Source organism: Pecten maximus, chromosome 3 (assembly GCF_902652985.1).
Source record: "Pecten maximus chromosome 3, xPecMax1.1, whole genome shotgun sequence".
NCBI classification, from domain to species: domain Eukaryota; kingdom Metazoa; phylum Mollusca; class Bivalvia; order Pectinida; family Pectinidae; genus Pecten; species Pecten maximus.
Window position 1 is genome coordinate 20,928,933 of NC_047017.1, and position 16,963 is coordinate 20,945,895.

The following is a 16,963-nucleotide window of genomic DNA, read 5'->3' on the forward strand; positions in this document are numbered from 1 at the left end:
ACAGTGAACGTAGATTTTATTATCCGTGTCTGATCCACCTACTTCCTGAAATGAACTCCTTCTCGGACGAACTTTGTGAATGTCTGCAGATGGTGTAACACATATATCGACCTTTCTACTGCTGTGTAGCATACATGAACCGGGCCCATTGGTCTTAAACGGTTGTTCTTTCAGCTTCCAAAAAAGAATAGAACATGCGTATTTTTTTTCTATCCATTCAGTAAAAATAAATCATGTTTTTTCATTATATCCCCCTAAAATCGCATGACTCTGGATATTTTGATAGACTGGTACAATAAACTAAAACATTATCTTTTTTACTGGAGTTCGTTTCACGATTTCCATAATATATATCGTGATCTCTCAGGAAAGCGTTGCCAGTACCATCTTACACAAAGTGTAGGATGACATACCATTGTACCTAGTGGTTTCGAAGTATCTACCTCGGTTCTCATGTTAAGAACGTGACATTAATACATTCGACCTAAATCTACATGGCATGTCGTCAATGAAGCAGACAATGCTTACCCTTTCTGATATTTTCATATTTGGGAACGTGACATTGCCGTAATTTATCATTTTACCAAGATTATTATGACGGGTGTCGTCAATGTAACAGACCATGCTAACCCTTTCTGATCTTATATTCCTCTTTTGATTACGTCATTGTCCGTATGTATTCATAGTTTGTAAATATTTCGCCTCGTTTTGTCTATTTTTAGGTAGTATTACTGATCCCTAAATCAGTTGCTGTTGACTTTTTCGTGAGAAAAAAATATTTATACGGATGTTTGTATGCTTTTTTTTTTTTTTAATTTCATTAATGTATAACATGGTATACGTGTATGATAACAACTTAAAGATCACTGTACGTATGTCCAAATAAACGGTGAAAACCAACTCGGCTGTTTTGGTGACAATCAAGTCTTATATTATAAGGTAATTAAATTGAAAATAAAATGGTTATATATTGGGAAAAATCGTCTACAAAACAAAATCGAATGAAGGAGATGGTTTTACATAAGCTCTAAGCTTGTTACCAAATCCTCTTGTATACTTTTGATTTATTGTTCTGTATTACTTATTCTCAAATAAATATTGTTTAAAATCGAATGCAAATAAAAAATCCAAGTCGTCAAATGATGAAGAAGTTTTAACTTTATGAAATTTATATATGATTTTAGTGTCGTTTCTTCAACGAAGATATATTATATTTAATGAAAAGTCATACACACTCGAAGCATTAAATCATATCTCGAACTGAAATGAACCGTCGGACTGAGGCAAGTCATGTAGTGCTTTCGAGATAAGTTTGTTAAATATAGACAGAGTTGTGACTGGTACTTTCTATCATACGTGAAAGTCCTATTTCTGGACCAATAATGTTCTTGTCGACACGTCTGTCGATAGACCCTGCAGTCGTGTTTTTTTTCTTTCTTATCATTTATGTCTGTTAGCAAAAGCTGAAAACAGGACAATGCAGTACATTTGTAGTTGTTGATTCCCACGTTTTGCTAGAAGCTTTGCTTAACACAATAAAAACATAAACCACATTACTGACCATATCGCACAAGTAAACCGAGTATGTCAAAAATGAGATTCTGATGTCGGTTGTCACGAGAAAACTTTCTCTTGTCTTCCTTAGTTTACATTTTTCGAAACCTTGTGTTGTTCAACGGTCCACCTAACGAGTGTCCTGTGAAGAATGAGTGTGCTGTGAGGGTTTTTGCACGCCCCGCCTTTCGTTAAGTGATATTTTAAAATTATTTTTTCTGTATCATACAGATGAACATTTAACCTAGTAACATGCAAAACTTGACTTTGATTGGACGAGTGCATAATATGCAAATGTATCGGCGAAGACGAAGTTATGGTGCAATACACATGCGGGTGTCCTGCGAGGAATGTGACCGGTGTTGTTAAAAGTTGTCTGTCAGTAGTCTATACAAATGATTGCCCTTGTTTTGTTAATTTTGAGTTAGAATTACATGTTCGTTTTGATGAAGGCGTCCTTTGTTGTTTTTGTATCCGTGGTTACAACAGTAACCACTACTGCAAGCCAATGAAAGGTTACAATAGTTTTTGAGGATGTTTATGTATTTTCAATACTGGTCCATTTGTTTATAAATCTTAATCGATGCAATTGTGTTATAGTATTATATTTAGCCGTCAACGTATTATAAAAACATTTTGATCTTGAAATTAAAGAATCTAATACGTTACCACAATAATAACGAGTGCTTGTATTTGATCCTTCATAACCCACACATCTTGGCATTTTATACCAAAACACCAAAAGGCTCCTCGTACAATACCCCAATCATGTATGTATAAAACTGCATGCAAGGTCATAAGTTTGTCAGTCTACGTATCGAGTTTTTAAGTCTTATCTGCACTCAAAGTTTATTAAGGATTGTGAAATTATCTATATTCATGTACATATACAATTCAGATTTTCGTGTTTCCCATAACTGCTTAGCAACTCATTCTCCAGAGATTGACGAGAGAACATGTAAGGAAGTTTCATTTTCTGGCAAACGCAAAGCTCCTCCATTCTGTGGGAGTTTTTATCATTTTACAATGTTTTCCTTTGATTGTTCAGTATAGTTTTGTATCTATGTTCCTGGTTTTCCTTGTCAGTGTTGAGTATCGTATTTTTGTTTTGAAGAAAACAGCAGATTCGTGAAGCATATATTGAAAGGCATGCGACACAGCGGTAAAAAGTAACCTTTTAATCCAATCCAGACGGAAACTTCAGCTGTAGAATTGGTCGGTCATTGATACTGGTTTTGGACTTGCTGTTTATCCTCAAGGTACATGTCGGTACAGTAAATACCGAAGACGCTACTCCATACATATAGAGGGAATATATACACAACAACAAACACATATTTTTTATTTCGTATTAAAACATTTATTCCTATACTACAACTCTTCATGTTAAAGCTTAGAAACAAATGAAAACGTAAGTTGTTATCATGATAAAATTGGCAACACACACGCGCGACCATGCATGCCTGGCGATGTTAGCAGAGGACTTCGACACAATTACCGAGGTCATTATAAAAATGAAAGATCGCACGAGGTGATCTATGAATGCCCTGGACTCTACCAATCATTCATCATCTAATGCACATACACACACTGTTTCAAATCGGCTCTCACTGCACTCCCATTAACACACAATTCGTTTGTACAAACAAAATATACATTAAATGAATTTTATATATGCGTCATATTATTATCATTTTAACATAGACACTGCAATAACATTGTGTGATCACAGGGATTCGGGAACTACGAGGGTAGAACACTTATCAATCCATTTGTAAGGTAATGTAGCCACAGTACAGGTTAAAGGTCAAATCACCATAGAACACAAGCGTTTCGTGTCCGTGATTTATACCAAGGAATTATAATATGAAGAAAGCGTCATCTGTGGACATACTGAGGGATTAAATAAAAATAAATTCAGTATCTTGGCTCTTTAAAAGATAGAGAGAAAAATTTATGAGACAACATCGCTCAACAATGTCCAAACTAAGCAAAAAAACAATAATAGAACATTGCTGATGACGTATTCCACTGCTGACATGACAGCTACAGTACTGTTGAACTATATATGGACGACCTTGACACAAAAGATGAAGGTCAATATAAATGACCTTGACTCACATTAAACAGTCAATAGCATTGACCTTGAAGCAATATTGATGATCAAATGTGAATAACCTTAACATCCATAAATAGCTGGCAAATGTTAAAAGACACATTGAACTTTGACACATATTAGAAGGGTCAACACTACCTGTAGGTCACGTCACTACCATCTCCAAAGGGTTATATAAACTATATCACAAGGAATCTCCATGGGAACAGGAAAATAAATGTTTTATAAAACATTTTGTAGGAATGATTCTTCTTTCATAATGAGTTTAATATCTGCAGTGACTATACTGTTATTTAGATGAACATTTATGATGCAACAATGTACAAAACACAAATAATATAACACTATTATTCTTTACAGACCCAATATCTAAAACAAAACCAGAATTACTTGTACAAAAAAAAAAAAATATCGGACAATGACATAATGTGAAATCTATTGAGCTGGAGCCAGGGTTGTCTCCCCATATAACCACAGGTGACCTTGACATCTACACTTTACGAAGCATCAAAATTACAGCATTCATAAACAATATGGCTTTGTACAGGAACAAAACAAACAGTAGCAGCTAATTAATATATATCAACATAATATCTGTCATTTTGCCAGTATGTCTTTCCTTATCTATGTAAAACAATGTGTTACTCTATGACTACATAGACAATTAACATCAAGAAATCAAAACGACCCGTAGTGTGATAACAGCAGTACAAATGGGGAGAATTCTCATTGTCATGGAAATGGTGGCAACATTTTCAGATTTCACTGCAGTACAAGTCTGTTAATATCTATTTTTGAGTGAATATGCAATAAAGATCTAGTGTATGCAATTATTGATGCTAGTAAAACATTCATTTCATTTTCCATGTTTTTGCATATTCTTGTTTTAATCTGTGAGACATTCCATTGTAATATAAGGTAAAACTCCAGCATTATTCAGTTACAAGGTGTTATTTCCTAAATTTTTGGCTTAGTCCATTTCAAAAAGAAATTTTCAATCACCTGTTTGCTACATATGGTCCCATTTTTTGTTTTTGTTTTGGTTATTCTTTGTTTGGGTAATTTCATACCATACAAAACAATCCTCTTACAATTTAGGACTTTGAATCATAAAAACATGCCCAAACCAAGAAAAAAAAAAAATTATGTAATGTAAGAAGAAGAGATTTAAAACTACATATTTAGCCGCATACCTGACAATCAGTTTGATATTGCCTGAAACACAGCCAAGTTTAGCCCATGAAATAACAGGATATATATGGACCAAGCTCAGATTTTGTTTAGGACACACACGCACATGTGGTCTAGATAAGAATCTTTAGTTTAACATTCATATCTAAGAGACAAACACATGTGTCCTCACTCCTAGTACAGGCTTTATCTATTCAATACATGCTAAAACTTTCCATACACCCAGTCAGTACTTCATTTCTTCCAAAGCATAAGTTGGTTTCTGCTCTAATCTAGTAAGTTTATTTTATCGCTACCTGTGATAGATTTTAACAATTCCTCGCTCTAGACCCCTGATATCTATGTTTGTGTTTTTGGTTTAAGGAGAAACAAAGATCATCCATTACAATTTATATACAGCTGTATATCTGAATTGCCTGTGGTTTCCTTTAAGAAGTAAAACCTAGAGCCACAAGATAAAACTGGTAACTCAGGGATGAACTATATAACAGAATGGATAACAAACGGACAATTGTTACCCCTATCTACACAAATGGTCATGGATCCAGAGAGAGTGATTAGGGGGAAAATTTAAGAAGTATAATCTTCATAATTTTTTAAGAAGAAAAAATAAACCAAAATATTTACACAAAAAATATAAGTACATCTTAATGTCACATTGCGTAATTAAACCCCTAAGTTCTGGACACCATGGACAAACAGGAAGCTTGACTACAAAGCTGGTTTAACGTGTCAATATCCACCACAAAATGACTATTTCTCAACAAAAATAATGGATGGTCCCTAATATACACAACAAAATAATCTATGGTCCCTCTCAATCGGAACAACAGAATTAGTTTTTATAATTAAACAGATATATATCACTTTCATGCCTTGTCTGATGGTATTTACAATGCTGATGTTTGTAGAATGTGAACAAAAAAATTTGATTGGGTAATTAAATCCATACAACAAAATACATTGACCTTAGTACATATACATAATTCAAATAGGATTTCATATCATTATGTAATTTGGCAAGTAGGGGTTATCTCCCTTGAAACAACATCAGAACACATCAAGCTAGTGATGCAAAACAATGAATTTGAGGCAAAGAAAAATGGATTAGTAACATGATATGATACGGAAACTGAACCGATACTAGTATTTCCTTTGTTGTTTTGTATATATACATATATATATAAATCCATTGTTAACAATCTATTGTAGGGATAGTACTTACTATATCATACTTTAACCTCTATACTTTAGGATTAGTTTATTGTTTTTTTTTTTTTTTAAAACCTTTTAAGACCATACTTGTATCAATAGGCACATCTAACAACTTTGCACCTGTCGCCTCTCTGAGAAAGGCACGCTCTGTAGGTCATTAACTTTAGGGTTGTCTATGATACTTTTCAATCATTAACATTCATCAATGAGAAATCAGGTTTTATAATTAAAGAATTTGAATGTGCATTCAAATCCCAAATATTTTACTAATCAGCAGAACAATTTTAAAATGTTCTCTGAGCAGATGCAGGTATCACTTTCAAGATAAAGATCACATTTCAAAATACATGTATCTCTACTGAGTTCCTTTTTTCAACCATGTAGATTTCAATAGCTTGAAGTTCATCTTAATTGATTTTTGGTAACCTCTCATCTTCTGAAATTACTCTGTGGCATTTGATATCAAAATGTGACCTTTGACCTCTAGAAGTCATTAAAAGCTATACATAAAAATATCCTCCTGTCCCAATTTGTTACATCAAGTCCAGGTATATTGATTAACAGGGGGTGAGTCCAATGTTGTGAGTAGGGGTGACAGGATGAGTTGGTCTGTGTGACCTATGTATGTGTGTCCTGAGGGTCCAATCCTCTGTACAAAATATAGGACCTGGACCACTCAAATCACTCTAACACCAATTTGGTCAGTTTACATTGACCTTAGCTTTTAAAGATTGTTATAATGTAGGTTTTCCCATGAGGTCAATCATATAATGGCCTTTGTCCTCTGAAGGTCAAACAACACAGGGCAGATATATATATCCTGTGATGTCTTTGACATGTCTTTCAACAGCTGTAAAGCTTTATTTTGAATACAACAGATGACTTTTTATACTTTTGGGTTAATCCATGGAAGAAACGAGCGGAAAGTCTGTATCCAGCGATTTTACATCTATCCTTATCAAACCACATTCAAACAGAGGCAAACATTGGTCCAACATTATGTCCAGGTGTGGGCACAATCTGTCAACTTTGAATGCCACTTTGTTTAATTTTCAATCCAAATCGTGATGACTGAATGTGCTGTTTGACTGGTCATCAGTTCATAACAACCCATTTCAATGACCTTGACCTTGAGATGTTTTGATTCAATATCATTTTGACTCCATATCAAGGTCCCAACCATTTAGCTTCTGCTGAAATACTTAAGAATATTTCAATAATAAACATCCACATTTCCATTGATGAGTTAGGATGATGCTGGAAAAATCTTTCAATAAACTGACCAGTTATAACTATAAATCACAGCACCACATGGAGATCAAGTGATTGACAGGCCATGGTGCATATCAGATCACCATGGAAACACTGCACCAGGAGGGCCTCTATTTTTAACTATAATGTCTTTGTTTTTTCATGAACTTTTAACAATGTGGCATTGTTAATTGATTATCTTGATCCCTCTGTATTCTCATATTTGTTTGCACTTTTGAATAACACTATAATTGCAAGAAAGAATCATATACATTCCATGTTTACATTTTAGAGCAGATACAGAACGGACAAGTCTTTTTGTGTTTCCACTGATTTCTGCCAACCTCATCACTGATATGTAATCCTTGTAATACTTTCTGGCTCATAATATTATAATTACCCTCCAACCCCATTCCAATAGCAGAATACTCTCTAAACAAAACACAACCTTCACAAATATCACAGCAGGTCACACGTACCACTCCTTAACGTCTTTCTTTTTTGCCATTTTCCCATTTCCGGGAACAGGTCCTAATAATGCTCCATTTCCATTCTGTTTCTTTGATTCTAAATATGCAAAGTTTTGTGTTTCGTCTACTTTGTAAGTCCCTTCGTCTCGTCGATGAAATTTATACAGGGCTATTATTAGAATGATCAAGGCAACAATAACGACAGCAATAATTCCAATGATGAGACCGATGTTGTGGGGAGTAAGTTCCGACTCCATCTGACCTCCTGTTGGCTTACTAAGGTCCACAGATCCCAGCTCGGTGTTGCCCTTGTCTTTCCTCTCTGTGGTCGTAGACTCGTTGATTAAATATATGCTATTCTGACAACTTGTATCTTTGCCATCGTCACACATGTTACCGCCACTGAAAACAAACAATGCTTTGGTAAAATATGTATAGGTAAATACAGTTATAAGTATCTAGATGAAACATGGCAGATTTGGGATGTGCACATATTTTTTTCTTTTTTTTCTTCAAGTCTGAGGGAATAAAATTATATTAATAAATTAATATTACCCTAACAGCCAGCTGTGTGAATGGCAATTTTACCTGGGTTATATAATATTTCTTTGTGGGAAATGCTTTGGAAATATGTTTATCTTGAATATTGTGTTTTTGACCCAACAAAAATGTCTCTTTCCTTTGTCAGGTAAAGAGTTCAATGGCAGAGGTCAGGTGACCTTTCACCTTCTGGCATTCACTTCTACCTTATCACTGAAGGAACATCGTCAAAGTTACGTCAATTAAATGCACTCTTTGCTTGACAAGGGAAATAAGAGATTTTAAAATGCTCGCAATGGTTTAGCTGCTTTTCTTGACCATGTGTACGAGAGTTTATTTACCTGGACTGTGTTGATGGCGGTTTTGGTGTAGTGCTGATTTTGACAACAGGTGTAATAATGTCATCTCCAGTCCCCGACCCTACCGATGTACAGTCATCTTCGTCGTCTGTCGGACAGCCTGTTCCGTCACCAGAGTATGGCACCTCGTGGATAATCTCATCGGTGATGCCCTGTCGTGGAGTGGTGTGCTGTTAAGATAAAAAAAATACACGTATAAAGGCCTCGTTATAGCATATCATAGATTGTTATAATGATTAACTAATTATTTGGTCCTTCTGATTGGCTGTTGCAAAAATATTGACCTAAATATTGTAAGTACAGTCAGACAAGAGATCAATGTTGCGTTATCTTGATTGGTTCTACGAAAGTTTGAACTCTTCTATTTTATTCCTTTTATTTTCTTATTTCCTTTTTTCTTCTTAATTTTCTGCTCAATTGACATATATTTACAAATCATGTTTCCATTTTTGTTCTTCCGATCAATCCCGAAAAAACTGATAAGCATAGCAATGAACCAAGAATATCCACACAGGAAAAATTCACAAACTACAATCGATACTTTCTAAGATGTTAGACATGTTATAAAATGCAGATATAATAATCAAAATTTAACATGCACAACTAAGTTAGGGCCAGCCTCAGAACATACTGACTTTGAGCAAACATCAATATGGCAAAGATTGATATTCTACACTCCCCCCAACCCCGATCTCATTAGTATCCTAATTGAGCATGTACAGCAATGTTCTCTAGTCGTGTATATAGCTATGCATGCTCAGTTAAAGGCATGCACTCATAGCATCTGAGCACAATACTGTTAAAGTGAATCCTCTGGGAAAACACTACGTTTACAAGTACCCTGTTTGGGACATTCACTAAGTAAGCTTAGTAATTCTCAGTGAAAACGCCAGTTTTTATAAGTGACCTGTAGTTTACATTCAGAGAAGGCATTCATCTTAGGTTTCCAACCTAACTGCATGGTTGTTAAATGTTGGTTGAGACAGTTAGGAGAGTAAGTTACCTGGGCATTATGACCATGCACTGTGTATAATGTCCAAGGTGTTAGAATTTCAGGTATTTTAGTTATGCTACATATATGTCTTAAAAGTAACTTTCCATTCGTCCAAAATGCTTGATCCAATTTAGATTAATCTGGAGTGTAAAAATGCAACGGAGTTTGTTAGTGAAACTTATATATACTTGGTACATGTATGAATATTTTGTTATACAGACGTCTCTCCAATAATTGTCATTACAACATATACTTTGTGTTAGAACTTTAGATATCCAATGTATGTTTCCATGACAACCATGCAAACGAAACAGGTCAAACCGCCATTATGCAGGAAATGTTCAGTTTGTGTTTTTCAGGAGTAAATCTGCCATGCGCAAGACTCAGGCCAGACTTACAGTAGTAGTGGAATGTATAGGAATGTATTGTGTTTCTCCGGAAACATCCACCTTCCCTCTATCCTTGGGGAAACGGCCACCTCCTGGCTTAATCAAGTTTGAAGTTGATCCATTTTCAAAGACAAATTTTCCCTTGACTTGATGGTCGATAGATTTTTCGTAGTGTCTTTTCGACTGTGGCTGGCTGTCACTCTCTGTTAACGATTTTGACCAGCCTGATCCCTCAGAATGAATGGACTCTGATGGAATGTTTGACAACATGTTTTCAGCGCCTTCTGGTGGAATATTGTAATCTCCAGAGCCAATTAGCAATGTCTGTTCAGTGTCTTCATCCTCTGGATGATTTTCAAAATCAGATAAAATATTGCTGTTTTCTGTGTCATAGTATGTGATACTATTTTCATCAGGGTCAAAATCAGGAGTTTGACTATCGCCTGAACTTGGACTACCTTCGTCTCCAGATCCTGTCCAATGTCGAGTCGAATTATTGTCTCTGTCTAATGAATCCTGCAAAGTCATGTCCACACTTTCTGTATCATTTGTTACAGCCTCTGGATCATTGACCTCAGTCATTACTGTTACACCTTCATCTTTGGATTGATGTAGAATTCTCCAAAGTGTGTCTACTCCACTGGTTTTGTCTGCACGATTGTGTGTGACATTGGGCCTACTTGGAATGTCTGGTGTCGTCTGCTTCCTCAACAAGTTGTTACAGTCCTTGCACGGCTCCTCTTCTGCCTTGAGTGACCTTTCAGATAGTTGATGCTGAAGTTTGTTATCAGAAATTCCTGCTTTACATCATCAACAGTCCTGTTGTATGACTGTGAACTATACAAAAAATACCCTCCATCTTTGTCACATCAAAAATAAAGAGCATTCCGATATTGTGACATCTTATATGTAATATGCCAAAAACATGGAAACTGGCCGATGCTAATTAAACCAATTTATTTCTATGTTTATATAAAAAAGTGAATTCCTGATTCCCCACCTAATAACTTAAAACGAAGTTTAAAATAAATCAATAATTTAAATGTTTAAGGAAATGAGCATGTAATTCACAGCCTTTAAACTAAAACTGAGAATTCTCTAAAGAGCTGATAGGTATTTGTAGTTTGGGACGATGTGGGTCTTATTTCAGACCCACAGCACATGATATTGTTTTAAAGTTAAATTCTTTTATACATTTTATTTCAGAATGAATGGGACCGTCTAGGGTGCTGATCGGTTAACTTACCCGTATTCCCATGGTAGATTGTATGTCTGCTTTTCTGTGGATAAAAACAAAATCATGTGTCAGTATAATCTCCTAAATTTTTACGATAGAAAGATAATAATCATAATCATTCAGATGAAGGGGCTAATATGAATAACTTTTAAAACAGGTTGTCTAAAAACTTTTGTTGATTTTAGAAAAATCATATCCCAATCATATTCCATTTCAAGAGTTCCATCGGTGAGAAAAAAAATCCAGTTTTTATAAGACTCCCTAATGAGACAAAACTATGTAAAACTCTTACGTTCTCATAGGAATGTGAGGCTGTACGCGTCCTTCTACCGTCACACGGCTGTCATTTCTCGAGGCCATTTCCAGCAGAGGTAGGCCATTGAATACAAGGCCTGAAACATAACATGTCATTCTATCAAATATCTCTAAAACTCCTAATTCTAAATAGCATTTATTTATTAAGCAATTACTGGTACATATATATCAGAGTTTACAAATAAGTGTGAAATTCAATTTTTCCAAATATATCCTCATGGGTGAAAGTGTATGACTGAAATAGCTGGTTTTGTCACAATACAACATAGACATATATATGAGTGAAATATTTCCAAGACACACACTTTATTTATTTTTCAAATGAAAATTCTGCATCTTATTCAAATTAATTAAATCATTTCTGCAAATGTTGATTTCTGTAAGGAAGGGTTGCTTTAAAAGAAGATGACAAAGTTTAATCTGAAATGAATGCTTTGTTTTTTCTTCTCTTTTTCCCCCTCAATGGTTATGAGAAGATTCATCAAAATTAGGACAGAAATGGTGACTAGAATTAATCAATTACTGGTATAAAAGCTATTAGAGTTTAAAAATATGTGTGAAATTTGATTTTTCCAAATATATCATCATGGGTGAAAGTGTATGACTGAAATAGCAGGTTTTGTCTAAATTCAACATAGACATATATATGAGTAAAATATTTCCAAGACACACACTTTATTCAGTGTTATAATGCAGAAATTTCACGCATGTAGGGACATCAGGGGGAATAAGTTGACTCCCTAAGAACCACTAGATGGAGCTTTAGCATCACTATTTCAGTTGTATTTTTGACATCCTTGATACTCCAGGGCCATGGTTGCATTCACTTTAACTCTCTGGATGGGGTACATTATTGAAGGTGATTTTTGAAGAGTTATATGACAAGAGTCCCAACGGGCCTGAATGGCTCGATCACCTTGAATTCATTTGTTTGATGACTCTCTGCCTTTCAATTATTCAAAACAAATTTCATTCTAGGCCTTTCAGGTAAAGTCCTCCATATGCTTGAACAATTTGACCTCTGTGACCTTGAATAAATGGTTCAAGGTAATTTCTTTTTGGAAAATTTGTTGGACCTCATTCAAGGAACTTATCATTAAAATATCATGATTGTTGGAATTTCGGCTTACCAGAAGTTGTTAATAGGTTTTAAGGAATTTAATCCCTATGACCTTGAACATGAGTTAAAGTCATTTCTTTTTGCAAACTTTGTTGGGTCTCATCAAATATTATGATTCTGAGAGTCTTGCTTAGCGAGAAGAAATTGTTTAAAGGTTTTAAGGAATTTGACAAGTGCCCTTCAATATGGGTCAAGATGATTTATTTTCGTAAATCTGTGGGGCCTCATTCAAGGAACCAATTAGCCAAATGTCATAACTCTGGGCATCTTGGTTAATGAGAAGAAATTGTTTAAATGGAAAAGTTAAAGCCTGATGGATGATGGAAGACAGACAATGGACGTCGCACCATGACATCAAGCTCCTTTGGCCCTTTGGCTGAATTTGAGACACTCTCATTGCATCCATACCTTGCAAGGTACCAACAAACTGTCTGTGTATGCCGGTGTTGTTTTTGTAGCCACCAATGAAGATCCTGGCCTGCTCGTTAAACACACTAAGCTGTTCTCCTAAAACACACAAGAACACTCCTATTGTGACCCTGGATGCCATAGAAACCATGGCAACTACATTAACAGCAATATGTATTCAAAACAACAAACTATACATTTTCCCCATATCATATATAAGCTACATATTCAAAGGTTAATTCACTATGTTTTCTTAATTTCTTAATTTTCTCCATCTTTGTTAAATAATTTGAATCCGCTCAAAAAATTTTCAATCTTTTTTTTTTGATTTTGAACCACATTTTATCATTTAAGATGTTTTACGATAGATATTGACACAAGACAGTCCAACAACTATCAGCTGTAAGAACAACAGAGTTGTCTCCCTTCCCAATTATTTATATTTTCCTGTTTATTTTTTGATGTGTTTGAGATATAAATATTGAGGAGTTGTAAAGACAAAAGCCAAAGATTTAAAGCTTTTGGGGTGCAATTTATGGGAGGATGGTGATTACCTTCAAAAGTCTTCCATGGGTAAAGCTGTGACATGGTTTCTGATGCATTAAAAAGACATGGTCAGACTACACACACTCAAAACAGAGTTATCCCCCTTAGAACCATTATTCAATCATCATGACGTTATATTTGACCCAAAATATCAAAGCAAGAGGTAAATTCTGATTTATTGTTATCATTATTTTTTTTGTTTTTCATTTTTGTTTTTATTTAATTCAAATAATACCAGAATGTTTCCAAGGGAGAGAACTCTTTACAATAGCATGAGTGTGTAATAATAAGAATTATTTAAGTGGATCCTAGTTTTAAAAGTTGATAATTTTCTTGTAAATTTCACCATTCATGAAAATGTTTTACAAGTTTTAGTGAAAACATGTGGTAAAATACAGTATGTGATATGTTGCCTTTAAAATCATTAACATGTATAGCTAGCTTTATTAAACTGTACTTTGCTGTTTTACTTAACAGTATAAAACCAAGGATTCACTTAAAATATTCTTAAACAGCATTCAAAATTTTACTGTTAAAACATCATCTTAGAATCAGATTTAATCATAGATAATTTATCTGTTTGATGTTACACACCATCTGCCTGTCTGTCTGTCTGTCAGTCTGTAGGGTGTAAATCATTTGTCTGATGTAACACACCATCTGTCTGTCTGTCTGTATGGTGTAAACCATTTGTCTGATGTAAAACACCATCTGTCTGTCTGTCTGTCTGTATGTATGTCAGTCTGTAGGGTGTAAACCATTTGTCTGATGTAACACACCATCTGTCTGTCTGTCTGTATGGTGTAAACCATTTGTCTGATGTAAAACACCATCTGTCTGTCTGTCTGTCTGTCAGTCTGTAGGGTGTAAACCATTTGTCTGATGTAACACCATCTGTCTGTCTGTCTGTATGGTGTAAACCATTTGTCTGATGTAAAACACCATCTGTCTGTCTGTCTGTCTGTCAGTCTGTAGGGTGTAAACCATTTGTCTGATGTAACACACCATCTGTCTGTCTGTCAGTCTGTAGGGTGTAAACCATTTGTCTGATGTAACACACCATCTGTCTGTCTGTCAGTCTGTAGGGTGTAAACCATTTGTCTGATGTAACACACCATCTGTCTGTCTGTCTGTATGGTGTAAACCATTTGTCTGATGTAACACACTGTCTGTCTGTCTTTATGTCTGTATGGTGTAAACCATTTGTCTCTGATGTAATACACCATATGTCTGTCTGTCTGTCTGTATGGTGTAAACCATTTGTCTTTGATGTATCACACCATCTGTCTGTCTGATTCACACCATATTAGTGTCTGTCTAATGTAACACACCATCTGTCTGTCTGAATATACACACTGTTTGTCTGTCTGATTTAACACATACACCATCTACGTGTCCATCCGATGTAAAAACCTTGTCTACCTGTTTTGACACACCATGTCTTTCTGTTTGATTTATAACACCATCTGTCTGTCTGTCCGTCCAATTCAACATAATATATGTCTGTCTGTCTGATTTAACATACAATCTACTTATGTATCTGTCTGATTTGAAATAACATTTGTGTTAATTTGATTTAACACACTATCTGTCTGTCTGTCTGATTTAACACATCATCTGTCTGTTTGTCTGCTTACACACACCATCTGTCTGTCTGTCTGCTTACAGACACCATCTGTCTGTCTGATTTAACACACCATCTGTCTGCCTGTCTGTCTGTCTGATTTAACACATCATCTGTCTGTCTGCCTGCTTACACACACCATCTGTCTGTATGTCTGCTTACACACACCATCTGTCTGTCTGTCTGATTTAACACACCATCTGTCTGTCTGTCTGATTTAACACATAATCTGTCTGTCTGATTTAACACATCATCTGTCTGTCTGCTTACACACACCATCTGTCTGTCTGTCTGTCTGTCTGTCTGATTTAACACGTCATCTGTCTGTCTGTCTGCTTACACACACCATCTGTCTGTATGTCTGTCTGTCTGTCTGATTTAACACATCATCTGTCTGTCTGTCTGATTTAACACACCATCTGTCTGTCTGTGTGTCTGTCTGTCTGATTTAACACACCATTTGTCTGTCTGTCTGATTTAACACGTCATCTGTCTGTCTGTCTGACTTAACACACCATTTGTCTGTCTGTCTAATTTAACACACCATATGTCTGTCTGTCTGTCTGTCTGATTTAACACATCATCTGTCTGTCTGTCTGCTTACACACACCATCTGTCTGTCTGCTTACAGACACCATCTGTCTGTATGTCTGCTTACACACACCATCTGTCTGTCTGTCTGTCTGTCTGATTTAACACACCATCTGTCTGTCTGTCTGTCTGTCTGATTTAACACATCATATGTCTGTCTGATTTAACACATCATTTGTATGTCTGCTTACACACACCATCTGTCTGTCTGTCTGTCTGATTTAACATGTCATCTGTCTGTCTGTCTGCTTACACACACCATATGTCTGTCTGTCTGTCTGTCTGAGTTAACACATCATCTGTCTGTCTGTCTGATTTAACACACCATCTGTCTGTCTGTCTGTCTGTCTGTCTGTCTGATTTAACACACCATTTGTCTGTCTGTCTGATTTAACACAATTCAATCAAATTCTAAGCCTGATTGATCGGATAAGAACATACACATATCTTTTTATAATTAGAATATATCACAAACTTCAAAAACTTTTGTATTTGGTAATTTCTTTTCTGGTCTATAGATCTACAAAAAATCCTTACTCTTTTACTCTACTATATATATTGGTTATAGAAATTATCATTAGTACATTGAACATACACTTATCTCTCATACATAAAAACAACACCGTCTGTCCGTGTATCTGATTTAGCAGACTGATTCTACACAATGTTTATGTTATTGAATATGTCAAGCTTATGCCTTTAAATCGTTTAACATATGACAAAAAATATGGTCCAGATACCAGCCAAAGCAGTTTCTGTAAAGATTTCTGTTTCACAGTTTTCCTACAAAACATTATCCCAAGATAATACCGCAATATATGTTCTACTTAAGATTCAAATTAAAAGATTAAACAACTTTTATAAATTGTTATTTTAATGTTAAATTGTTGTGAAACAAATTTGAAGTAATTTAATGCTCATTTCTCATGACTCATCAATCTTATTTTAGAAAATAATAAAAAATAGATTAATATACAAATTAATGACTAAAAGGAAATACTCTGACAGAAAAAAGTTTCACCAATGATGTACATGTAAAACAA

General features: G+C 35.1%; 1 protein-coding gene across 1 annotated transcript in view; it reads right to left on the bottom strand.

The window, feature by feature from the left end:
* Positions 1-2,881: 2,881 nt before the first annotated feature.
* Positions 2,882-16,963, bottom strand: part of LOC117323541 (neurexin-2-like) — a 166,902-nt gene continuing 152,820 nt past the window's right edge. Inside the window, 5 exon segments of the mRNA XM_033878818.1 lie at positions 2,882-8,199; positions 8,679-8,866; positions 11,326-11,359; positions 11,609-11,708; positions 13,160-13,258. Coding sequence (XP_033734709.1) covers positions 7,797-8,199; positions 8,679-8,866; positions 11,326-11,359; positions 11,609-11,708; positions 13,160-13,258 — 824 coding nt within the window. The 3' untranslated portion in view covers positions 2,882-7,796.